Below are 26,610 nucleotides of genomic sequence, written 5' to 3'. Positions count from 1 at the left end.
CATGTGTGCCATAGGTTGCCGACCTCTGGTCTAGAGGGTTTGCGGAGTAAAAAAATGAAATACTGAAGGGATTACTTTGAATTTTAATGTTATATGCTATTAATAATACAATAATTTAGAGAGATAAATATATATATATATATATATATATATATACTTGGCTTGCTGTCAATGACAGAGGGCTCACCCTTACAAGAAAAAAGTTTATTCAAGAGTGCTATTGTATATTTCTTTCAAGCTAAAAGTAGAGTATACTTTCAGTCTGTGTTTTATGTGCTTACCGGACATATTCTTAAGCTGCAGCTTGTAGGCATCTGCATTATATTTAAGGCTTTGACGGCCTTCAGTACTGCCACCAGAAATGCACCCACCTACCTCAATATATATATACAAGTGTATGTTCCAGCCATCCAACAATACATCCCTTTTCCAAACAGCTTGATCTATGTAGGGTAGTACAGGAATGCTGGAGCCTATCCCAGCATCTCAGGCAATGCAGGGAAACATCCTGGACAGATGGCCAGTCCATCACAGCAGTATATGTTTCCTCCTGCAATTTATAGCAAGTGAACGAGTGGCTCCTGGTGGTTCCATCACAATGTCACTTTGTAGGAAATGCTTTCCAGAAACGTCACCCTCTCTGTTCATCAGTGGTGGAACAAGCTGCTAAACATCACCTGATGTCAGCACAATTTTCAAAAGAAAAAAAACAGTCCGCCTCTTCTGCAAGGCTTAGCTAATCCACAACCAAAATATACCCAATAAGAACTAAGAAAGAGACTGAAGTAGAAACAAGAGGGAGTGTAGGAAAAAAAGTAGCATAAGCTCTGTATGACTTCCTCCTCTGTCTCTCTGTACGTGAGCACATAAAGGGGATTAATTTCACAACAGTTGATTAATATGAGAAGTATTATCATTATCAGCACCTCTCTCTCAGGGTAATTATTCTAAGACTAGTAGGAATCGCCTTCTCTCATTCTAATTAATTAAACAGAATAGTCAGACCACCACAGCAAATGGTGATAACTTACTGGTGAACATTACACTATTGCTAACCTGATAGCATAAGACTGTACTAAACCAAGAGCCTATTTAGCTTAATGACTAGGAGGACACTGAATCAGAGTGGGAAGGTCTAAATAAGAGTTAGAATTGGCACAAACTCATATGATGTGATTTGTATAAACTTAGTATGAAACTGGAGCAAAAGCAGATCGCATGAAAACGAGATACAAATGAGATACAAATTTATTCGAATTTTCATCAAATCAAAAATAGTTATGAATTGTCACAAGACTGTACTGCATGGGTTTGAATCAGGAATTGGAACGGTTTGAGTCAGAGTGGGAGGGGGCTGCAGAGTGGAGGTGGAGCTATACAGATTGAGGACTGTGACTAAAGAGAAGAAAGAGAGACAGAGGTGTGACAGAGAGAACGAGCTGCTAGTGCTGTGCATAATCTTGCTCTCCCAGCTGGTCCCCATTAGCCAGGCTGGAGCCGGTAGACGCTCAGGAGAGAGAGTCGCGGCCAGACCACTTCACTACTAATGCAGATGATGGTCAGTGCACCAGTGCCAGGGGAGCCTTACTGACAATTTTAGTGACAAGGGAAAAGTAAACAAATTAATACACAATCGTCCTCAATGCATGTAGAGCAGCACTTGGACAGAGGGTCACAATGCCCATCCCTTATAGTGATGCCTGGAGAGATTCATACATATAAACTGTAGAAAATATATTAATGCTGCTGTTCAGGGTTTTCCTGCCTATTGCGTCTCTGCTATTGTGCTAAATTGTTCATTTAGTGAGCCCTCTGTTGCATTCATATGTGGGTGGGTTCGATGCTGGTGTCTTACAAGCCAACTCGTAACAACTTGATTGTGGCTAAGGGGATCTCACCTGTTTCTGATGAAATCTCACCCTCTTTAGTAAGAGGCTTGTCACACAAATATGGCAGAGGGCTGTCAGAGTAATAACTGCCTGATTTTTATTTTTAACTTTTTTGAATTCTTGATCTAGCAAAGCTTGTTGAAACAAGAAGCAATTGATTGAATGTATTAGGATGTAATGCATGAAGTAACTTCACATTTTGAATGTGCATTTGAATGTGCATTTTTTAAAATATGTGCATTTCCACAGAAAACATATATCTGCTTCAATATGAAAAAGTGTAATACTCTAATAAGCATAAAAATATATACAGTACAAAAATTAAGTAGAACCAAAGTTGCTCTCCCCTTATTTTCTATTTCAAGTGAAAACAAGTATTTTTATTGCTGATCTTATCATTCAGGAGTATGTCTTCATATAAAAGCAAACATAAGTCTAAATGAGTTTTCCAACTCTGAATGATTGATTATTGGACAGAATCAACACAAAAACAAAGTAAACAAATGTTATTTGGCCTAAACAGAGATTATGCAACAGCAGAATATCTGAGTGAAAGTAAGTAAATTAAGAAGAACAAAGATGAAATTACAAACTGAGCAATCACATGTTGACTATTGTGACAAGTAGATACTGACAGAACTGGCTGCCCAAAGAGAGCGGAACGGCTCATACTGTAGCCAAGGAGATGGAGAGCAACACTTCCACACCAGCTGCCATAACTATGAGGAAATTTGGAGGAAATTCTATCCAAAAATGTACACTTATTTTCACTGACTTCAGATAATTAACCAATAATACACAACTTCTAGGTGAAAAAAAAACATTGTATTTTACTAGCAGCACAATACATGGATGCTTGTCACAAAAAGGCCAAGGAGTTGACCGGAGTGATGGAGGAGTTGACAGGAGTTATGTACTTACATTCACCCACACACACACACACACACACACACACACACACACACACACACAATCATGCACACACACACAGCACATATCCTACAGCACATATCTTCCTGTTCACACCTTTTGTCATCCATTGTAGGTTCACATAAACATTACAAATACTTTGACAATACATTGCATCAATTGTCATGCCAGCAAAGCACATTTGAATGTGTGACCGAGTGAGTGTCTTGCGTCCCCTTGTGGACAATAGAACTGACTAAAGTTAAAACATGCTCAACCATATAAACAACAACTGTGGTCAAAACACCCCATCTACATATGCAAATAATATGTGATAATTTTAACTGCAGGTCTTTTCAGTGGAAATTTCCTTGGAATATGTGCATGCGAGTATACATACTGCACAACTGGGAATATTTGCATGAAAGGAGCAGATACACACATCTGAAATGATAAAGAGACAACACACATTCCTCTCAGACTGCACTCACGTCTTATGAACGGCAGATTTTTTTTTTGTCTGTACAGGTAGGCCAGAATAAGTAGCTGCAAAACTGATGTGTTTATGTGTGTAGGGAGAGGGTGTGTATCCCCCCGCTGCTGTACTTTTTAACTGTGTAATAAAAGATGCTGTTGGCAAGGAAACCAGCATCTCTGACCCACAAAGAGAGTGTAAGTGTGTGTAGTGTGCGCAGGCAGGGGAGATACAAGGCACATGCCAAAAGAATATGGAAGACATGCTTTTAAAATTCCCAATAGGAATAATACAAGCAAAGCTACTTAGAACTCAAAGAAGTGCGAATCATGAACTGGCCAGGTTTTTGTCAGCTGTGTGGCTGCTCTCTGCCTCATACAGAATAAGAACTGGGTCTATAATAGGGACAAAGACCATGACTAGGCATAGGATGATGAATTTCCATGACTTCTAAAGTTGTATGTGATTATATAAGGATTTTTTTTTTTAATCATGTTATTGAGACTGCCCTCACAAAATACAGTTTCTTGCCAGTTAAATATTTTAGAGCTAGCACACTGTTTACCTTTTTCAAAAATCCAATCATATATTATCTCATACCCATCACTTTCCCTGCTTTCCTGCCTCCAGCTCATAGAGTTTGCTTTATCCTTGAGAAAAGCAAAGCAGAAATGCATCTAGCTACATGTCTGAAGTTCACAAATCCTCAAGAGGGTAAAAACTGTCATGACATCTCTTATAGAGACATGACTAGATTTTCTTCATGCACTTCATTAGTTTTACACAATAGTGCCCTGGCTCTCAAAACCACAACGTTCTCATTTTAATAAATCACACTCTCTTATTAGAGGTTTTCTCTGCTCAGTGCAGCAGAGAAATTCAGCAAATCTATAGCACAGTTACAGTGAGGAGGACAGGCCGAAAACACCATGTCAATTTCTGAAGAGATATTACCATAAAAGCAAACTCAAGAGAGATGCTGTTGGCTTGCTGAAATCCACCAATCACAAAACTGACACACTAACCAATTCGAAGTTTAATTGGTGATCAGGCTCCATTCCAAACATTAGCATGTTACCTACTTTAGACAACACTGTAAGGTGTCTAAGGCATGCTACTGATGCTAAATTTGTTCTAATTGTAGACAGCTAAATTATGTCGGCAAAATTTCATTCAGTATTTATGACTGAAATATTTATGTACTGTTTGTGCCCACTGGAATATCAAGTCTTTAGCTTAGCAACATGCTGATGTCAGACCATTGGAATCAATTCTGAACTTTAGTTGACTATCACACAGTCCTCAGTGGAAGCTACATGTGTCACAAACCAGTCCATTTTAGTCAAACCTACACAAAAAAAAACCCCTGACAGCTCTGCTTTAAAAGGGTCATAGATCCTAATAATCAGATCCTCACTTTCGGGGAACTCCGCCATAAATATAATGGCATACTTTGGCATATAATAATGGCATATAATGACAAATTCAAACAAGGTTTATAGTATTCAGTGAAAATCACAGGCACATTTATCTCTAAAAATACAGACAAATTGGGAGACATACAAGACAGACCAACAAGTTAGACACACCAGAGTACACTAGATGGATATAGCCTACCATCTAAAGAAAGGATTATGGTTTAATCTGTCCAGTCAGCAATATGATAACAATGTATGGTTAGACGTTTCTCAATTATACACTATTTCATGGCTTAAACTACTCTCTCTCTCTCTGCCAAAACAAATTACTGTTGGCTGCAGTGAGAAAACCACAAAATTCAATGGAAATCATGTAAACTCTGATTAACCAATCCCTTTCCCCAAATCATAGTGGCTGCTTTGGAAGCACCCCCACTGAGCAATTCTTTCATCTTCGCTTGCTTAAAACACCTCTGGAAAGTCATATGCCAACTCACAGTGAAATAAATCAAGGCCAGCTGTTTTTGCGCACATCCAGCATCACTGACTGGATTTTGTTACCATGGATGGCAGATATCCAATCAACATATGGAAAGAGTAGAGTCCAAACATGGTCCCTTTAGGAGCCACTGAGCTGCCACAAAGCAGACTTGTGGCGCAATAATTCTGCTAACACAGTTTGTATCAAATACAGAAACACACACATGCTATAGTGTCTGTTAGGGTAATCTGAGCAGTCCTGGAGAAACTAATAACACTGGAGTTTGGCCCAAGCCACTGTCTCCAGCTTAATTCTTCTATCCTCCGGCCACAGCGTATACCACCACACACACTCTTTCCCTTTCTTCCTTAGTTAACTTTATTCCTTAACTTTGCTCCAGATGAGCAGTGGAAAAAGAAGGCAGTGATTTGGCATTCCACCAGCCACAACACTGCCAAGAGACTCAAAGAGTACCCACGACTCCAGCGGCATTTTTATCACACACATTCAGAGAAACACAAACGCACACACTCCTCTTGACACTTTGTTTCTCTCGCAAGCACGTCACTGTCACCTAAGCTGCTCTCATCTCCTGTCAGAAAAAAAGTTGAGAAACAGGCAGAGTTCACTTTGTCTTTTCTGCATTTGTCTTCTCATCTTTCACACACCCCTTTATTTGTGTGCTTTCTCTATCTTTCACTCTTCCTGAGGAAAGCCCCAGGCGTCGAGCAGCATGTTTTTTTACTTGCACAGCCCAAATACATTGAGCTATACATATGCTGTCAATCTGCTGTCAATCGATTAAAAAATGTACTAATTCATCACACATTTTTTTCTGAAATTAATCGCAATTAATCACCCCTAACATTAAAGTTTTTAGATAAACGTTTATATTGCAATAATTTAAAATTAATGTAGAAACAACATAAAGACAGGATGTTTTTAATATTTGTTTAATGGCATAATTTTTATGACTGACTCTTTTTTTTATAATATTTAACCATTGACTAAATGTAATATTGACTATACTAACATAATTGAGGGCTATCAATTTTAAGATTTATTAGACTTCACATAAACCCCTTATAATAAATGTCATATTAACCTGTGCCCTTTAGCAAGTAGGAAATATACAGAAATTAAACAAATTTATCAAACACTAAATTTTAAATTAAAGATGAATCCTTAAAGGTACAAAGGTTATTGATTTCCTCTTTTTTTCTTTTGATCTTTGATTAACAGGCATCACAGCAGCTGGGTTATTAGGTTATTTGGCTGCTATTACTTTAAGAGCTGCTGCTGCTGAATGTGACGCGGATCTGACATGCTTGCTTGTAGTTTCTTTCGTGCTTTAATATGAAATGATACAGGCTACAGCGCACAGCGCCATATTTGTATATGCAATTGAAAAGCACGCTCTACGAGCACAGTATAACAGCTGACAGGACAGGAAGATTAGTTTTTACTGACATATGGCCTGACAACATCTCATCTGACCACAGTTCGCTGATTTTCTATTGAAGCCGCCTCATCACCTATACCTTTTCTGCGCTCGTTTGACTAGCGCCTGGTGCTAAGGCATAGTGGGGTGCGCGTCTGAAAAGTCTCCTGTTTGATGTGGTCGTAAAGATGTTCTGCGTCTAAATAAATGCAATTCTTGCCAAGAAAAAATAGACAGAAGCAGCAGTTGTGATTGGGGTGATTAAGGTTATAGTTTATATAACCCTAGCTCCACCCCTGCATTAACTGCATTACATTTTGACAGCACTAACATATATATATATATATATATATATATATAGAGAGCACAAATATATATATATATATATATATATATATATACAGTGGTGGCCAAAATTATTAGAACACTATTTATTTATAATTATTAGAACACTATACAAAATTATAGATTGTTGCCTCTTATAGAATGACGACCAGTTAAATAAAGCAAATAACACGTCAAACATACTGTATGTATTTGTATTTTCACAAGAACCATTTAAAGATCTAGAAAACGGTGAAAGAATTTGAGCAGACAGAATCTTACCATAGAGATGGCACTTCCTGTCTGTCATGCGACTCTCCTTCAGGATGTTTCTACCTGCAGGCCTGTTTAACACTCGTAGATACCTAGATTGTCTTATCTCTCTTCACTGGACACATCCAAAAAACAGCAATGTTATGTCCTATATGTTGTTTGGGTCACTAAGCCAGTATGATCATCTCTGACACAATGGACAGTTTATGTGTGTGCTGATTCACAGGACTGTGGTCAAACACATCTCAGATAGACACACAATCATTCTTCCCCTCCCTCTCTCTACTTCCTGTGCGAAACTGGCCTCCTCATCTCCTCCTGCAGTGTGCTCCTCTATTATACTGTCAAAATGCTACATAAGCTGCAAAGCACATGATTTGTTCCAGAGCCTTTATCCCAGACATCAACCTCCTAAAACCCGGAGTCCTAGTATTTCTGGACCCCTCTGTCTCGGTTGTGTATACGTGTAATATATAGTACATGTCATCAGATAAGGGCTTTTACCAGTCATTTGCTTTCTGTTTAGACACACATATAAAGCAGTGTAACCACACATTTCCGGATGTTTAAACTTGATCAAACTAAGCTCTTTACAAAAAGCAAGTTTTCTTGCAATCTCTCTTTGGTGGAGTAATAGCGTCATGATCTAAAAATAACGTGTAACTGATCTATCGATTCACTTTCACTGAAAGGAAACTGTCAAGAACACATTTTGCATCTAAACATACTTTCTGAGAATACGTCTGTCTATTTAAAACGATAGACATTTAACAAGATTCTACATTTGCTACATTTATTATTTATTACATTTTCAATTCAATGTTTTTTATTGTTATGCTGATAACATCCAATGTGTAATAAAAAATATTAAATTAGATTCTTAAAAATTAATTTTGCAATATTTATTATAAATTATTTATTTGTGCACTTCATTACTTAAAAAAAAAAATTCATGTGCCCTCATAATCTTTAATCAAAATAATTGTTCTTCCACAAATTGTTTTCTTACAGTGTCAGTGTTCAGAGGAACAGGTCAACACTTGAATTCTTAGACTGGGACATAAGAAACACATCTCAGCTGCACACACACGCATGCACCTTGCAGACTGTTTGAACAGAAGCTGTTAAAATGTGCGGCTTAAATAATACATGAATGCTCTTCATGTATTGTTGAGGGTAGACAAGGGGATGCTTCAGGGGAGTGGGTGGCACAATTTTCTGCTGACCCAGAGAGGGCAGAACCTAACCCAACTAAATTCCAGAGATGTGTCAGCCCCAATACTCTAAAACAAGACAATGACAGAACAGATAGACAAAGAAGAGCTGAAGGCTAATGCAAAATAATAGAGAGAGACAGCTAGTGAAAGAGACAGATTATGTGTGACTGTGATGAGAAGAGACGAAAGATCTTTCCACACAAACACAAATCCTACAGAAAGTACCACACCTAACTAAATATAAGGGCTCTTCTCCATTTATATTTATAATATGTTCCAATTGCCAGCCATACTAGTGTATAGTACCACACTGTTAATTTTGTCAAATTGATAAATTACACACTTAATTATATGCAAATGGTACACACTCTGAAACATTTCGCATTTCATAGGCTATTTTACCAAACTCACAATTTCCAACGTACCTGTAGGTTACTTAAAAAAAAAAACATGAAAAAAGAATTGTACATCTTCCACTGAAACACACAACAAGCTTGGGCACACACTTGACGCTATGGCAAGAAAAAAGTATAAGCAGACAATAGAAAATAATATTTATTCCGCATCAATATCTTGCAAGAAGGGAAGGGAATCATTAAAAATGAGAGAAAGGATCAGGAAAGATGAGTTTGGACTTAAGAATACTCACTGGGTACTGAGCTGTCTGCCTTTTCCACTTTCAGGCTATGCAGCGGTGAGGTAGCAGAAGCCATTCTGGGTTCGAATGATGTAGTGTGGTCTTGCTCTGACACTTCTGCCACAGTGACTATTGGTGGTCTGGTCTCTGCATCCTTACTGCTGCTGGCTGACTCCTCCACCACCATCAAACCCTGCAATAAACATTTTGCATTAACGATCGTCAAAGAAAAACACCGTTTTACTCTTTAAAGAGCCCACAGTACACTTTCGTAACTCATAATATTAATCAAGGTTTCTTGCTCACGTTTTACATGACAATTTTCAACCCTATTTCTGACCCTTAGGATTATGCAGGTTGTACAGTTCAGTTGTCCCCCTCTTTGGTGGTTATGGTTAATTGGGTCATTAAATGGAAAATCAAAATGTCCTTTTTACACATATTTACACATAAAAGGCTACTCGACAATAAAACGTACCGCAAGTTCCAGTTCTCAAAACTGACTCCCCAGTTAAAAATAAAATGCCAAGATCTGAACCCATCTCATGATAACCAACTACCAAATGTAGACCATTAATCACTCCCACAAAGAATCTGTGGCTGTACAACTCTGCAGAAATCTTAGGTATGGTTTCCACTGAACTGGAACAGCCATTCTTCTCATATTTTTGTTTTACATATCACCTGACCCTTGCACGTTCATTTATAAAAGACCACCGGTGGGTCCAAAATTGCATCATCATAGTTATTGTAAAAAAGTTGTGGAACAGTGAACTACACATATATGTTATCATTTGAAAGCTTAGAACCTCAGCTTTCTTGTCCATCCCATCACTTTTGCATTTATGTTACATAAAATAACATAATACAAACAACACCCCAAGATGTGATTATGTAGTTTATTTCTTTGATCTAACACATTACAGAGAATAATTATTAAAAGAATCACGATGATGGAAATGACTTCTCTAAACAAACAAACATTTATGTCACATTCCTGCTCCAATTTCTACTTCTGTGTGCTAAATGTGGCCAGAAACTTTATATCAGCTCTTAGATTGTTATCTTTAAAATGAGACTATGCTTACTTTTCTATGAGCTTGCACGGCCAAACTACATGCTAATATGTCTCAGATGTGCCGATCAATACTTGCATGGAGTTGAATGGTGCGTTTTCGACTAGTTTTGCCTTAACACGTTTGTGTTGATGGGCGATTACGTCATCACGTAATGTGTCTGAAAAGCCCCCAATCAGATCTGTCCAAAGAGATATCGATCAAACTCCTAGGCCAATCAGATGTCGATTTATGCCTTTCCAAACAGAGGGAGCAGTGTTGCCACCTTAGCAATTTTGTTGCTAAATTTAGCAACTTTTCAGACTACCCTAGCAACTTTTTCTTCAGAAAGCACCTAGCAACAAATTTAGCAAATTTTTAAATTTATTTGCCAACTTTTAGCAACTTTTGATAAGTGACTCAGACAATAAAAAGGCATACATTTTCCATCCAAATTACACAAAAAGAGGATAACAGGATAAGGAATAACAGACTTCCAAATAAATACTTAATAAAAAATAAAATCGAAATTTTAATTATTCCACCCGTGTGGAATTTTTATCAATTTACTCCAATGTATGTGAGTAGGGTGCTCTTTTAAAAACAGGTATGCCAAAATCTGTACAAAAAAAATAAAAATTCAAAATATGCCGCAGAGTTTAAGAGGCTAATCTAATTACTCTCTAATTGTGTAAGACTGATATATAAACTCTCAAACAGTGCGTTGATAGCCACATGATGAAATGTCTCCTCAGCAGGCAGAGCACTTGACTACACACTACCAGAGCTAATAGGCCCTGTCAGCTGCTCCACTGTTTTTAGCAGCTGTCTTTACTTTGATTTCTGGGGAACGATGAAAGTCTCATCTTTCAAGTGATAGAGCCCAGATATGAGACAGACTGCTCCTAGATCCATCAGGCGAACAAGAGAGACAGAGGAAGAGGAGACAGTGAACAGCACCAGTAGGTGAGCACTGATGAGATGCTGTCTGACCACAAAAGGAAGGTGAGATGCTGAAAAGGAGGAAACAGGAGAGGATCTATCAGAGAGAAGTCTGGAGCTCAGCAAAAGCTTCTGTACCCAAGCATGAGTTTCTTTTTTTCTTTTTTAAAGCATAACCATATAATCAAGTAATGAGTCCAGCCCTGGACAGAAACCCTCAGTAGATCCCCCCAGTCTGAGAGCCACAGTTACTAAAACCCTGAAAATTGTGTTTACATAAGATTTAGAAAACATTTATTTCTCTCTCTGTCTGGTTTTCAAACATAGAAAGTGTAATTAGATATTGAACAGGAGTTGCACAAGAAGTTGCCAGAATGCCGGTAAAGGGTCTTTACATGCAGTGAATTTATACAGTAACGTTTTGATTTCAGGTTAATGGATGTCATATCAACTTTTCATATGCAACCTCTAAATACGGCAATCATGGTGAAACAGTAGGTATAAATAAACAGGTAAACACTCAAGATTGTGTGGCGAGGGAATCCTCCATCCTACAAACTCTCACTCGTCTAAAAGCACAATACCTGGCTCAATCACCTTTTTCCTCTTCTGCAGAAACGTCAAAAAACTGTGAATCAGGGGAGAGCATTAACCCAGTGCTGTAGATGACTCACTACTAAGCAGCTTGCCATAAACGAACCTAAATGAAAGTGATATTTAATAGAACCTGAAGGATTTATTCTCTTTTTAAAGCAGGCATTTTGCTCTGGCAACTACAGCAGTGCAGTGAGAATGTTAAACAATAGCCTCATTTTGTTACACACACATATTTAAAAAGAAATAAGAGGCCTTCTGAGGATGTTGCAGACATTCGGATTTTCCATGAATGCGGGAAACATGAAACGCAAGTTCATGTGAATTTCATTGCATTTTAAAATTTAACTCTGACCTGCGAATTTGTTTCACGTGAAGATGCCTGATCAATAGAAGACTGACACGTCACAGTGTGACCTTTTAGCTGAATTAAAATAACTAAATATTTTAAATATGTGTTGCGTTGAATATATTGCATTTTTTTAAATCTTTTGGATGTATCATATTTTGAATTATGTTTAATATAAATGTCTGCAGAAACTGTCTAGTGACCTTGGAATATCCATGAACACCTTAATTGGTTCATGGTTCAGGTGTGCTTGACTGGGGTTTAGATCCGCTTCGTGAAAGGCATGCATATCTTGTTAAAATACATAAAAATCACCTAAAACATGTCACATGATTTTGAGCACAGCATTTGAGCACTCACTGACGTAAAATTTTTGTTGTAACACTTCTTGAAGCATCAAATCAACTTTGTAACAAGTGTGGAATTTGATGATTATGGTTTCTACTGAGGATAGAGACAAAGAATGTTGAATAAAAAACATATGAAAACATATTCTAATTTATCATAACTACATTAGTATAAACCAATATAGATCAATAGATCAATAAAGTTGTTGATAGCCAATACATCAATATTGTATGCTTTATTGTCTATGCAAATATAAGCTAAGTATGTATAATGTATGTGTGGTAGAACCAAACTTTACATAAAAGAAACATGAATATTCATGAGATCACATTGTTAAAAAATTATTTTAAAGGTTTTTGTGTTAAAAGAATGAGGTGGGCAATTAACAGTAATTTTTTCCTAAAAAATTTGAGTTTGACTATGGCACACATTAATTCATCACACAGATTCACAAAGCCATTTACATCCCTTCACTCCCTTATGATGAACAAAAACGGAAGTATATAAGTTATAAAAAGGTGTTTTGATCATCAATGAAAAAAATGCTGAAACGGTCGCCTTCGCCCTCCCACACTCTGACATGATTTTCAATGCCCCCTGCTTTCAGAAACCCTTTGGGGGATGAAGGTAAGTGCTATTGATTTACACTTCCTGCCTCACCAGGACTTCGCTTGTGTGTGTGAGAGATAAAGACAGAGTATATAACACATACGTAATATAAATGCAACTCATGCAACTCATGCAACTCAATCGTATATATGATCAAAAAACTCTGTGTATACGTGTTTGTATGTATGTGTGTGTCTGTCTGTGTGTTTATGGACCAGGTCATGAGGATGTGTATTCAGCTTCAGGCTGTTTATTTAAGGGGAGGTGATGATGATTCAGTGACAGTTGATTCACACTACACCGCCTAACAAACAGCACCAACCACAGCAAACTCACTTCTGTCTGTCACACCCAATGCTTCCTCTACAATTTTGCTAAGCAAAACCTGCTTCTAACCTTTCAGTCACCTAAGCAGAAACCATACCATGTTGTTCACTATGCCTTTCTTTGAGAAATTAATTAATTTATATATATATATATATATATATATAGCTCATGGTACTATGTTCAGAGATTGAGTGTCTGGTGTGCTCCGGTGCTGCACAAAAATGACTTCTTAAAGCACACACAACTACTAAACACAACTGATGCATTTTCACACAAGACACTTTGTGGGTGGTGAAATGTAAAATTAAAGGCTGTACTCAATAGCTTTTCATCATTTCAAACAATAACATTAGAGAATTTCTTGACAAAGAATAACCTCTCTTATCATCGGCAATCATGCACAGGCAGTTCTAGTCTAGTCTAGTCATGCCGTGTCTGAGTCTCTTCTGCTCTGTCTTGATCTATGCCCAGTTTACCTGTGCCTGCAGCACAGCTCTCCTTAGGCTGGACTGTCTGCCTGTTTTTGGACACATGCCTGCCTGCAGGTCTCTGTGCTCACTTCTGCCCTCAGGATTTGTTGCATTACTGGACTGTCTCTGGCTTCTGACCCTCTCACCTTGCTTTCGACTCTGCTTCTCTGTCTGCCTCATCAGCAACACAATGTGTTTGTTTACAATAGATGCACAGAAGTGGCATTTTGGTGTCATGTATTATGGAAAAGTAAATGGTATGTTTGGAGTTAGTAAATGATAAGTTTGGATCTCAGAGACTTTAGGTATTGTGTGCTGAACTGATAAGCAGAACAAAATAGTAGTAGATCCCATAAACACCTAGAATGAGAGAGAAATAAGGATCCAGTTAAAACCATACAAACACTTTTCAATACAAATACACTGAATATTAGGAGAGTTTCTATTCAGTTAATAATTATTTCTGTCAGTCAGCTGACAGTTATCCTTCTGTTCCAAAATGCATTGATGATTGCTTGGTAAAAGAGGACTGGAGTACGACAGTGTGATCTCTGTGGAATTTCTGGACCTTGTAACCTTTTAAAGACAAAGTACAGGAATGCAATAAGTGTTGAATCTGCATTACATTGACATCTATACAGCCAGACATTACATCCATTCACACGAAACAAGTTTTTGCATTTCACTGAGCTGGGGGGCCTTACACTTTGAAGTTGAGGTCTGGGTATGTAAAGATCTGTGTATGTTACTTTAAAAAACAATGCTTGGGATTTCCCAAGCCCTGCATTCAGTGTGAGTGTAGATGAGGCAAGGATTATTGATTTATGCTTTAAAAATATACATTCATCCAATTACAATAATCTGTGTCATGTGAATCATTCATAATGTACTGTAGGTTACAAAATATTAACAGCAGTAAACCAAAACATACAGGAAGAGCTTTGGCAGATGGGTTGTATGGCATTACAGGAAGGCACTGCTCACTTACAGACCATTTACATGCCTTCCCAGCATGCACCTCTCAGTTGTCAACAGCCACACCCTGCACAAGACCTGTTCCTCGATTCTTAATACTCTGTAGTAATCAACTAAACTAATTTTGAACTTTCTAAAAAAAAACAATGTGCCGTCCAGAGAAACACACTGCATAAAAAGTTACATAAAAACCAGAACAACTACTACAAATCCAGTAATACCCAGTATTACAAAACTTATTCAAATGCCAATTAAAACAAATATGTCTTCAGACTGCTTTTAAAACCTTCAACACAGTCAGCGGATTTAATCCTCGAAGGCAAACCATTCTACAGTCTTGGGGCTGCGGTAGCAAAGGCATGGTCAACCTTACTGTTCCTCAATCTCATTTGAAGTGCTAAACAGAGCTGTTTTGAAGAACAAAGAGATTAAAATTGATTAGCTCTAGAATGGATGGCACCAATCCACAATGCTGCTGTTATATGGGGTTGTCGGGTTAAAGATCACTCACACACAATCAACGGAGTTGGTTTGGTGTGTTTTGATGGAGTCTCTTGTGTCACTTCCTCTTTAACACCCGCTTATGTACAGAAAGATATTTTAGAATAAACAAAATTAAAAGAGACACTGTCAATGCCATCAAAACCTCCCTTCAAATGCATGATTTTAGGAATACAGAATATTGGCATGACAAAGCACCTGATAAACACTTCAGCAGAGTGCATTCAGTCCATCAAATCATAATTAATCTTGAATAATTTACAACAATAGCTATAAAAAAGTTCTGTATGAACATTTTTTTTTCTTAATGTTCTTAACGGGCACATTGGATGCACTTTTACATGGTGTTTGCTTATAAATGTGTCTTAGAAGCATGTGGACACAACATCCTACAATGATAAAAATCCATTCACTCCTTTTTTAATCCCCAAAAAACCTAAACAGTCTCAATTATCAAGCCATTTCATTTTCTGAGCAGTATGACGTCATTGAAAACTTTTAACCAAAGAATTTTGCAGACATTTCATGAAGACCCTAAAGAATCGTACCGAATTGTGGAAAATGGGCATCTGATGTCCCCTTTAAATTGGTGAGCAAGGTAAAACTAAACTCTTTTATTTTCTTTTACTTTTCTTTCTATATATTTTACTTCTATGTTTTCTTTATTATATTTTTGATGTGTTTAATCTATTTTCCATGCTAATGTTAGGGTTAAGTAATGGTTTACTTATTCAGTAATTCTCACAAGAAATGAATTGTGGTATTTGCGCCTGTAATGCTTAAAAATGTCACGAGACACCAAAATGTACCCTATTCAGAGAAAAGTGCCAAAACAATCCTTTAATTCTGCCACCTCTTTTGTCATCTGTCTTACTTTCTTCCTGTATAAACTGTTTGGTGACTGCAGTCATACATGCTGCATATGTTTTGTGTGAGATAAGAAACTTACATCCCTCAGGGAAGACCACAAAACATACACACACACATAGCCGACCATCTGTTGGCCGTTACACTGTGAGGAAACACTTATGGCCACAGAATGAGTAACACTGACAGGCCAGGATTTGTGTGTGTTCTTTTGTCTATGTGATATTGTGTCATTTGTATTTGTCAGCCTACAACTGTAAATAAAAGAAGTAAAATTATCTGACAGAAAATTTCAGAGGACAGTAAAAGGGTTTCAAAATGTTTTTGCATGAGCAGCTTGATAAAGCTTGACAATTCTTTTTATGCATTTACAGCACATTAGTGACTCAACATCACTGTTTTTTTCATGCAAATAAATGCTCGCTAATACTATAAAGAAAGGAATACAGCATGCACAGACTGTAAAAAATGAGCTCAATACTGCCACCTGTCATTCAGGGCCACTGATATTCATCTGTGAGTGAACTGACATACCTCTGATGCAATCAGTGGCGGCTTGTCAGGGGAGACAGGGGAGGCACAGCTTCCCCAAAATTTTGAGGTGAAAATGGGAGGAGGACGATTTAATGTTAATAAAATTCACAGTTCATGTCTCAGAATGTGTATTTTTTGTTTGTAATTTCACAGCTGTAATGTAATGACACTTAATTATGTTTACGCAATTGCAATTAATTATATTTGTACTTACACATTTGTGAAGATGAAGTTACAATTTAGTACATCTGAAATTTAGAAACATTAAATGTAATACTGAATAACACCCTAAAGTTACAATTTTAAATACTTTACATGTGCTTTAAATGTGCTAGTCAACACATCAAAATAAGTGTGTTTCTTGAATGTACCTAAATGTACATTCCTTAAATGTACCTTTAAGTAAAACTTTTAATTTGGCATTATTTTACAGTGCACTTGTGAAAAAGTGTACATAAATAAGTAATAAATAAATAAAGTAAAATGTTTATATAGATTTTTAAGATTTTAAGCACGCTACAAGTGCACATTTAATAAAATCAAGCACACCTCTTTTGCACAAGGCTAGTGTTATAAAAAAAGCTATAATAAAATCATTTATTTAATCTGTGATAAGATCAATTCCTAATGAGCAAGGTAAGAATGTGAGGAGGAAAAAAAACATGTAGAAAGCAGAAACAAACACTTGCAATTAAAGTCTCCATTGCTTCAACACCTCCACTGATCGCTACACTAACCATATGCTCTGTGTGTGTTTGTTTTTCTCAAATGTTTCTGTGGTGTGCTGTGTGTAGCTCACGGTGAGAGGTTTGAAAAGCATCCAGTACTCCTGTCTTCCTGTAAGCATGTCTCCTAGCAACACACGCTGATTCCGAACACCAGCTGCTGCAGAGGATATCAGATGTGATGAGATCCATTTATGGCCACACACACAATCCCCAATATCAGATATTTGAGTAGTTAAATGTTTGGTCACACTTTATATCATATGTCTTTAATGTTGCCTTCATGAGCTGTAAGAATTATGCTACTTCCCAATTTTGAAGTTTTAATGTCATGTTAAAGAGCTTTGTTGTTGGAGATAATAGACCACTCCCAATGTTTAAAAACATTGCAGTGTACGTATGCAGCGATGACACAAATACAGCTTAGTGATGCTGTGCTCTATGCTAGAGTCACAATAAATCCCAGGGAAAATTAGTCTGACTATTTCTGTTGTTTGTCTCCTCAAGACACTCTAATGTATAACTATCGTTGTATCAAATTTACGATTAAGTGACTACAATTGTGCATCGTCTTAAATGGAAGTATTAGTATTGTTAATATATACAGTTGTCATAAGTTTATTTCTTTTATTTATTGTGTTGTGTATGTAGAGTAGGATATATATGGCATCGTATGCGCTGAAGATTTCGGATTTATTATTCACATTTTAGGTTAGAGGGTTTTGAGAAAATAGTTTATGGGAATTGTTTTGTTTTATTTATTTTGTTAATTTGGCACCACTCTAGTTCCTTTCCCCCTTAGTAACTGCATTTTCTTTTCTTTTCTTTTCTTAATTAATATTGTTAAATTGTAAATAGCTCATGTCTATTGGCTTCGGCTTGTAGTCAATAAACACCTGATTTGGCATTATTTTCTGTGTGCCTATGGTTCTTTACTTTCTCCACTCTTTCCAGCAACAATCACGCAACTAAATGTTACGTTCTATCCCCTAGACCTCTAGAGTTTGCAACAGTAATAAAAACAAAGATTTAATCAATTATACAAGGCAATTTTGCTATATGTTAACTAAGAAAGAAAGAGAATTACATTTAAAATGGGCTTTTTATACAGTTTGGACGAACTTCAGATTTAGGTCCTGCCAACATCCAGTTTTATCTGAATAAAGATATCATTTATTTGCCATTGCAACAAGTACAGATATTGGCTTTGCATAATTTTTTATAAAACATTTACCTATAAACAGTAAAATGGCTCCAAATCTATGATCATGTATGTGTGTCAATGTGGGTGCCTGGACCAGCGGATCACAAAGACAGAGAACACGCATACAAACACAAAGGCAGCACATGGCCACAGCATAATGGTGGTTAACAAAACAAAGTTAACATTAGATATGAGTCTGCCTGTGGGCAACAGGAGTCACACACATCAGACCAGCTACACTCATTAATGAGGGCTTCATTCAGTCATCATATAATAAAAACAAAGAGTGAAGCAAGAAGCCGTTAAAATGAACAAGCAGCTGTGTGAATGTGTCTCCAGCTAACAAGAGATGGTTTTCATAAACTGAGAGACTGTCAGCTGCTCAAGCATTGACCCTGATCTCACAGCAGTGGATGGTTGTCACTGTCACTGTGATTTGTGTGGTAAATTAGTGGTTCCTAACCCTGGTCCTGGAGCAGAGGCGGACTGGCCATCTGGAGCACCAGGAGTTCTCCCGGTGGGCGCCTGTACAATGTGGGTCAGCTCATTGCGTAAATATAAAGAATGAATTATAGTAAATGTACGTAGCCTATAGCCTTCCATCGGCCCATACGAATGGCCAGCGCGGCCCACTTGAATAAAACATTCTAATTATTTTAGCGCGCTCCGGCTCAGTGCAGCGGCTCAAAAGCGCTCATCAATGTCAAAATGTTTGAAATAGCAAATCAAATCGAAGAAGGCGGGATTTACTGTTCACAGACGCTGACAAACATTCATTTTCAGGGATATAAACTACTACTGGCATTTTCTAATTTCTTAATGCCATTTATGTTATTCGTCACAATATAAGATAAAAGTGAATGTTTGTAAATCTATATCCAGGCTTTCTTCTGTAATTCCACGTGACTAAGAAAATGTTTTAAAAAATCCGTAAAATATCATTCTCAAACTTACTCTAGAACATTGTAATTCTGAAGACTTAGTAACAACCGTCAAGTGCCGTAGGACACACACGGCGGGCTAGAGTGAGCGGAGGCCGGAGGCCTAGAGTGAGCGGAGGGCGGCGGGCTAGAGTGAACGGTGGCCTAGAGTGAGCGGAGGCCGGCTTGAGTGAGCGTAGGCGGGCGGGCTTGAGAACAGCGCGGCCGGCAAGCTTGCGGCAACCACATGTGACGACTCAAAAATTTTAATCGCATCATATGACCCCTTTAAAATAATTAAGACTTTTTATTTATTCATTTATTTTTTGAAAGAAGGCTGAATTTATTCGATCAAAAATACAGTAACAAATATTAATACTATGAAATATTACACTTAAAATAGTGGTTTTCTATAAACATTTTAAAATGTAGGCTAACTTATTTCTGTGATTAAAGCTGAATTTTCAGCATCATTAGCTATTCCAGTCTTCAGTGTCATGTTCCTTCAGAAATCATTCTAATATGCCGTTTCACTGCTTAATTATTATCAGTTATTATTTGTGATCAATTATTACTAATGGTCCTTATTATTATCAATACTGAAAACGTATTTTTTATATGTTTTTGCTTAATATATTTGTGGAAACTGTGATAGCCCCTACTTTAATTTTTCACGATTATTTGATAAATACAAAGTTAAAGAATTCAGCATTTATTTGAAATATAAATAATTTGTGATAAGTATAAATATCTTTACTGTCACTTAAATGAATTTAATGCAACCTTGTTAAATAAAAGTATTAATTTATATAGGCTATGTTTTTAATCTTACCCTAGACTGAATGGTAATATATCATATTTTCTACAAAAATATTGAACAGCACAACTGTTTTCAACATTCATATTAATCAGAAATGTTTCATGAGCAGCAAATCAGCATATTTGAATGATTTCTGAAGGACCAATAGAAATGCACCATTAAACCAGTGCACATTCTGCACTACATTCCAAGTCTTGTGTAAAAATTATTTATTATTATCTTTATTAAAAAATTATTTACTATTGGTCATATACACAAGGAAAGACAAATTATAATGTAAAGTAGGCCAGTCATTCATTAATGATAATGATATAATAATTTCAATAAAAAATAGATGCCATTTTTATTTCTGTATTGTGTTATATTTTTATGTTAGAAAGAGAGGTGTTAAAAAATGCTCTGTGCATAATGAGCTGGTGGGTTTGGTGGATCGGGTGTAGTGGGCCGCTCTGTGCCAGAAAGTCCAGGGCCACTTTTTAGCACCAGTCTGCCCCTGTCCTGGAGTTTCCCCAACAGTGCACATTTTTGATGTCTCCCTTATCTGACACACCAATTTTAGGTCTTAGAGTCTGCACTGAAGAACCGATCAGTTGAATTAAATGTGTTTTATTAGGGTGACATCTAAAATGTGCAGTGCAGGGCACTCCAGGACCAGGGTTGTTAACTGAGGGGTCTGCGGCCAGCTGTGCTTTGATTATTGCTTCCAGTACAGTATATAACAAAATAACATCTGTAGTTATATATAAACCATTGCATGTGAGCTCTTCTGTCTTAACTTGTATAAAAAGTCGCTGTCAAAAGTCGCATCTTATTTGCATAAAGCTAAACTTTTCTAATTTTTCTCATGTTTCTGGATACATTCACATCTAGTCACCAGTGGTCACTGTCACCCATGTCACTGAAACTCGCCCACACTCATTGAAAATGAATAACATCCATAACTGTCTATAATTACAGGGCCATGCAACATGTTTGAGTTCACAGGAGTATGAAGAAGATCTAAACACTGTCCGTCACTGAGGCTCAACAGCTTAAGCCGGGGCAATCACTCACATGCAATGCTGAGAGGCATATTCTGCATAAAACAGTTGACTATGCTCTATGACTATGTTATTTTTGCCCATCTCCTCATGTGTTCAGTATGTGCCATATAAATCTGGGGAACACACACTGCATTCTTACATTCCAAGTTCCTAACTCTTTCAAACATATTCATGAGCGCAGAGCTTATAATTACGATATTTCCAACTCCACGGCAATGTTTTGACCGTTTGGTTTAAAAAAGTGGTTTTGTCATGTAAATCAAATTTCCAAAGATGAAGGTTCCAAAACGTAGGTAATTTAATCAGAATAATCCACACGTGTAACAGCATGCAGGTGTAGTGTTTAATCCATTACAAAACATACAAAGAGTGCATGTCCGCCTATTAGCTATAGAATCAAAATCCACTTTAGACCACAATCAGAAGTTATTACAAGCACCCCATGATGATTTAAAGTGAGTTTTGAGCAAAAACATTAATAATCACTTAACTTTTGAAGTGTAGTTTGTTGCTAATCGTACCTCAAATTATATTTTAAAATGTTCTTATATTTTATTATATTTTAATATATTTTATTATACTAATTATGTTGTAAGATATTCTTGTAAGCTTTATAGATAGCTTGTGTTTCTGGTGAAGAACCAAACTTTATTTATCTTAATGTAATGCTGTATATTGATCAGTGGACGATGTTAAAGCCATACACGAGATACATACATGAGGAAAAATGCATTGTTGGTCAGTGCCACCTAGCGTGCAGGTGGGAATTAGCAGAAGGCGATCAAACGTTTCGTGCTCAGTTCGCATTGCTCTCAGTGTGAAATGGCCTTTAGAGTTAGATTGTTTTGTCTCAGAAGAAAAAGAAGTTTAAATACAACATCAATATGTTGTCTTTTTCAAATACGTGTGATTAATATAAAGCTTGCCAAAAAAAGATCAGAACACACAGCTAATTTTGTATGGCTGGCAAGAAAAATAAGGTTTTTGTAACTACATTTTGGTGTAGTCACAGCATGTACCAGCAAGAGCTAATGAGGTCATGCTAGCCAACCAAACCTTAACTCCCTTAGATGTAATAGAGAACTGCATCAGATACTCTACTACAGACCTTACAAGAAGCAGTCAATCTCAACAGAGCGCTGCTGCCACCTATTGGATATGGTTTACTCTCCTGTTCAAATAATACAAAAAGAAAGAAAAAATAATATTCTAAATATCATATGTTAATAGCCATATCATATTACACTATCATGGCATCATGGGTAAACTATTCCTTTATTTACTTTAACATTTACATATAATATTTTATCCTCAATCATTGTGGTACTCACTGTTTAATTACATTAGTATCTATTTTTTATTACTAATTTGTGATATGTGTTCTATACAATGACAAGTTATAAATAATAATAATAATAATAAATAAGTTAACAAAAACCTATAAATATTCACTATAAATCTTGACATCACCAGACTCCTTGCTGATCATGATTTTAAGCTTGATTACACTTCCTAGTGCCACCTAGTGCTCTGTGCATGTGTCAAGTACTAAGAATTGAGATTGAGTTTGGAAACATAGTTGTGCCTAGAGACCAGGGCTGGACTGGGACAAAAAATCAGCCCAGGCATTTTTTTTGGCCCATGGAAACCTCTATGAACACACTTGACTTGACTTGACTAAAAAAGCGCGGGGGACGAATTTACATTTTATTAAAAAGTGTTTACGTATTCTACACTCATGGCGCACACACACATTAGGATAGGTTAGATGTCTGCCTCCATTGCGAGTCCCTATCAAGCACTTTACCGATTCAACTACTCTCCTGTCCTCCTCCTGCCTGGGAGCCAGCATCACTCACCGCAGAGCAAGCCTGTTCTTGATAAATCTGCTGTGAAAACGTGGGAAAAGTCGACGAGGAAGAAGCTGGAGTGAAGCGATCTTTATATAGGCGGAGGCTGAGCAAAATACTTCATCGCTCCGTCTATAGCGCATTGTGATTGGATGGTTTACGCTGTCTATTGAAGGGCCACTGGCTGCTCGCTGTCCCTGCGTGATGGTCCTTGGCAAAAAAAAACAAAAACATTCTGTCGGCCCCTTAAGTGCGTCGGCCCACCGGGAAAATGCCCGGTATGCCCGATTACCAATCCAGCCCTGCTAGAGACTGCTTATGTCTACAATTTTTAAGATTTATATATTTATAAGATTTATAGTTAATAATGTGTTATTTTGGTTTCTTTACACCTAAAAGTAATTAGGTCACTTCATAAGACAAAGGCTAAATTACTGGAGTGGTATGAATTACTTTAATGATGCCTTGATGTGTTTTCAGAACTTTGTTGTGGTCACCATTTGTTTGCACTGTATGGGCCTACAGAGCGGACACATAACTCACTGTAACTAAAAAAAACACTATGAAAAAATGAATGTGAATACATGTTTTGCAAACATTGTTTTAAATTTGTTTTCCCATAATGAATGTATGAATGCATAATGAATGAATGTAGTAGGGCCTGACTGCTGGAAGTTTGTATAAAAAGTGGAGAGGCTGATTACACACAGACAGGAATAAACGAGAAATGAATCTGGAGATTCAAAAAATTCAAAATATATGACATCTAAGAATAATATAATTCAGAACATGATAGATAAACGAGAATTCCACCAAATGTTTATAAACTCTAGCTGCAACAAAAGATGGTCTTTTCATTAGCATTGTTGCCTTTTCTCCAGCTCTGTATACAAAGACGAAAACAAATGCCTTTTACTTGCGTATTGCTCCTGTAGTCGACACCACCTACTAGTATTTTAGCTGTGTACTTGGAGAACACCAATGCAGGCCTATAAACTATAAAGCTATTAAAAGGATGGAGTTACTGCATAGCATAACTTAATTTATTTCTACTTTTTTGAATGTATTAAAAAGCACCGCATTTGAGATGTACAACACAGTGGCAGGCCATTACTGAAATTCAAGATCAGATATAAGAGAGATACACACACTGAGCAATTTATCACTAAACACCATACATTTTTCATTTAAAAAAGTGCAATACAGTACAGAGGATGGGAAATAAGTTTGTAAGTATACAGCGTACTGCAGAGGGGCTGAAATACTGATGAGGTCTTAAAATCACTGTTGCCGCCACAGTGACGCTGCTCAACTGGAGGGCAGGGGGTTGTGGGTAGTCAGAGAGTGTGTGGTGAGGAAAGCTTGAGTCACAGCATGCTAATCAGAGCCATGTGTGGCTGCCTGAGGGGCTTCACTCAGAACAGCTGCCACACACAAACAGACAGCTTCACATGAGGCGAAAAGGAGAAATCTTTAAATATGATTGTCTATTTGTGCATATACATGAGAGAGAGAGAGACAGAGAGAGAAACTTTGACCTAAATATACACACACAAACTGCGTCTTCAAGTGTGTCAGTTCGGCTCTTTGTTGTGACACACTGGAAGTGAAGAAATGTGAGGAATCTTCAGGGAGTAAGGGAGTACACACACTCAGACACTCACCCACCCCACAGATCCATTCAAGAACAGTAATACACACATCTGAGTTTTTCTGTCATGGTGGGGACTTTCCATTCGCTATTGTTTATTTTACTGTGCTAATAATACTTTCTAGCCTCTACTCCTAAACCTAATCCTTATACAATGTTTTCTGAATATTTTTATTTTAAGACATTATTTTTATTACAAATTATTTTATTTATTTTTTATAAGTATATTTCTTAATTTGGATAATTCCCCACAGTGCTACTATTTTCATGTTTTGATGTTCTTGTGTTATCATTTGATAACACGCCTGGCTCAGTTCTAAAGAGCACATTATATCTGAAATGTTTAACCCCAATTATAATCCATAATAAACAAAGTCAGTATATTGGATCTGTGCATTTGGTCCTAAAGTGACAGCAGCCTAATATAAATAATCAAACAACAAAACAAAACAAAAATACTGCTTTTGACTAAATACCCTTTGTAGCTTTAATAAGAATACATTTATATTGAATTCAAACAGTGAAGACTATGTAGTGTTCTATTTTTACATTTGCTTATTCGATTTCAGTAGCATTTCTTACTACAGTTTATATTAAATGAATCTATTGTGCTTGAAAAAACAGTTTAATTTGTATCTTTCTTATCGTTATCAAGAAATAAAATTTCTCACATCATGAAATAAAATTTTAGTTTATATCGCCCACCCCTTAAAATGTGGTATCATGTCCAAAAATATGGTCAGGCAGTGGCAGCATTGACAGATAAAAATAACTAGCAAAGCTGTACCAGGCAACACCAGCGAGACGAGCAAACAAGTCGACTCTTGGCAGGAATTCAGCTCAGGCTTGGCACGGGCTCCGGCTCGGCTTCCTGCACTCTGAATGAGGCAGAGAGAGCTTCAGTCATCTTTTTACACCAGCAGCTTTTTATTAGACACTTCCTTTTTACACATAGAAAGAAAAAAAAACTTGAGAAAGAAGGGGGAAATAAAAAGAAGAAAAACAGAGAGGATGGCATAAATTCACTGGATCAATGGGCCTAAATGTCTGTGCATGGACTTCAGTGTTGAACATTAAATAAATAAATAAATAAATAAAAGCCCTCAGGAGACAATTGACCAATCAGCCACAGAGAGAATAACACAAGCAGAAGAACCACTGGAGGTCTGGCACACTTCAAGAGCCCAGTGTTGTTTAACTATTTGAGAGTTTATGCTCCATCATGTAATAATCATGCCTGGACAAATCATTATGTTACCAAATTATAGGTGGCTGGTATTATTTTGTTTTCTCGTGAGGTCTATCACAGTGGAGAGACACACACACATTTCTGTCATTCACAGACACCCTAACACATCCTGTCTTGACAGCTGACCCATTCATAATAAAAGACCATTCATTTCCTCACTCTCTCTTTTTCGCTCTGTAGAACCTTCAAAACATTGCTTTGTTTGATTGATTTCTCCGACATGTTAACTTCTGGCTCAACAGTAGGCAACACTATATATATATACGTCTGATGGCAGACAGGCGGCAGGACGGAAAGAGTGGTAAGATTGTTTGGGAAACCTAATTGGAAAGAGTCATCATTTTTGCTGTTCTGTTTGGTGTCGCAACAATACAGAAGAGCACAAATATGGAGAAGCCTCCAGTAAACTGCACAGGGCAGTAAGCAAGCAGAAAGGTACCTATAGTACGTATCTACTGTTTGACATTGAATCACATTCATCAAATTCTGTCCTGACAGTGTTTAATAATAATA

General features: G+C 37.0%; 1 protein-coding gene across 1 annotated transcript in view; it reads right to left on the bottom strand.

Moving 5' to 3' along the window:
* The window catches only part of LOC107661366 (genetic suppressor element 1-like), a 229,493-nt gene that overhangs the window by 159,903 nt on the left and 42,980 nt on the right, over positions 1 to 26,610 (bottom strand). Inside the window, exon 2 of the mRNA XM_016450893.1 lies at positions 9,077 to 9,257. Within this exon, the coding sequence (XP_016306379.1) occupies positions 9,077 to 9,257 (181 nt within the window). The remainder of the gene's footprint in view (positions 1 to 9,076; positions 9,258 to 26,610) is intronic.

This window comes from Sinocyclocheilus anshuiensis, unplaced genomic scaffold (genome assembly GCF_001515605.1).
Source record: "Sinocyclocheilus anshuiensis isolate Anshui unplaced genomic scaffold, SAMN03320099.WGS_v1.1 scaffold727, whole genome shotgun sequence".
Lineage (NCBI taxonomy): Eukaryota > Metazoa > Chordata > Actinopteri > Cypriniformes > Cyprinidae > Sinocyclocheilus > Sinocyclocheilus anshuiensis.
Note: the sequence above shows the minus strand (reverse complement) of the source record. Positions and strands in the feature narration are given on the sequence as shown.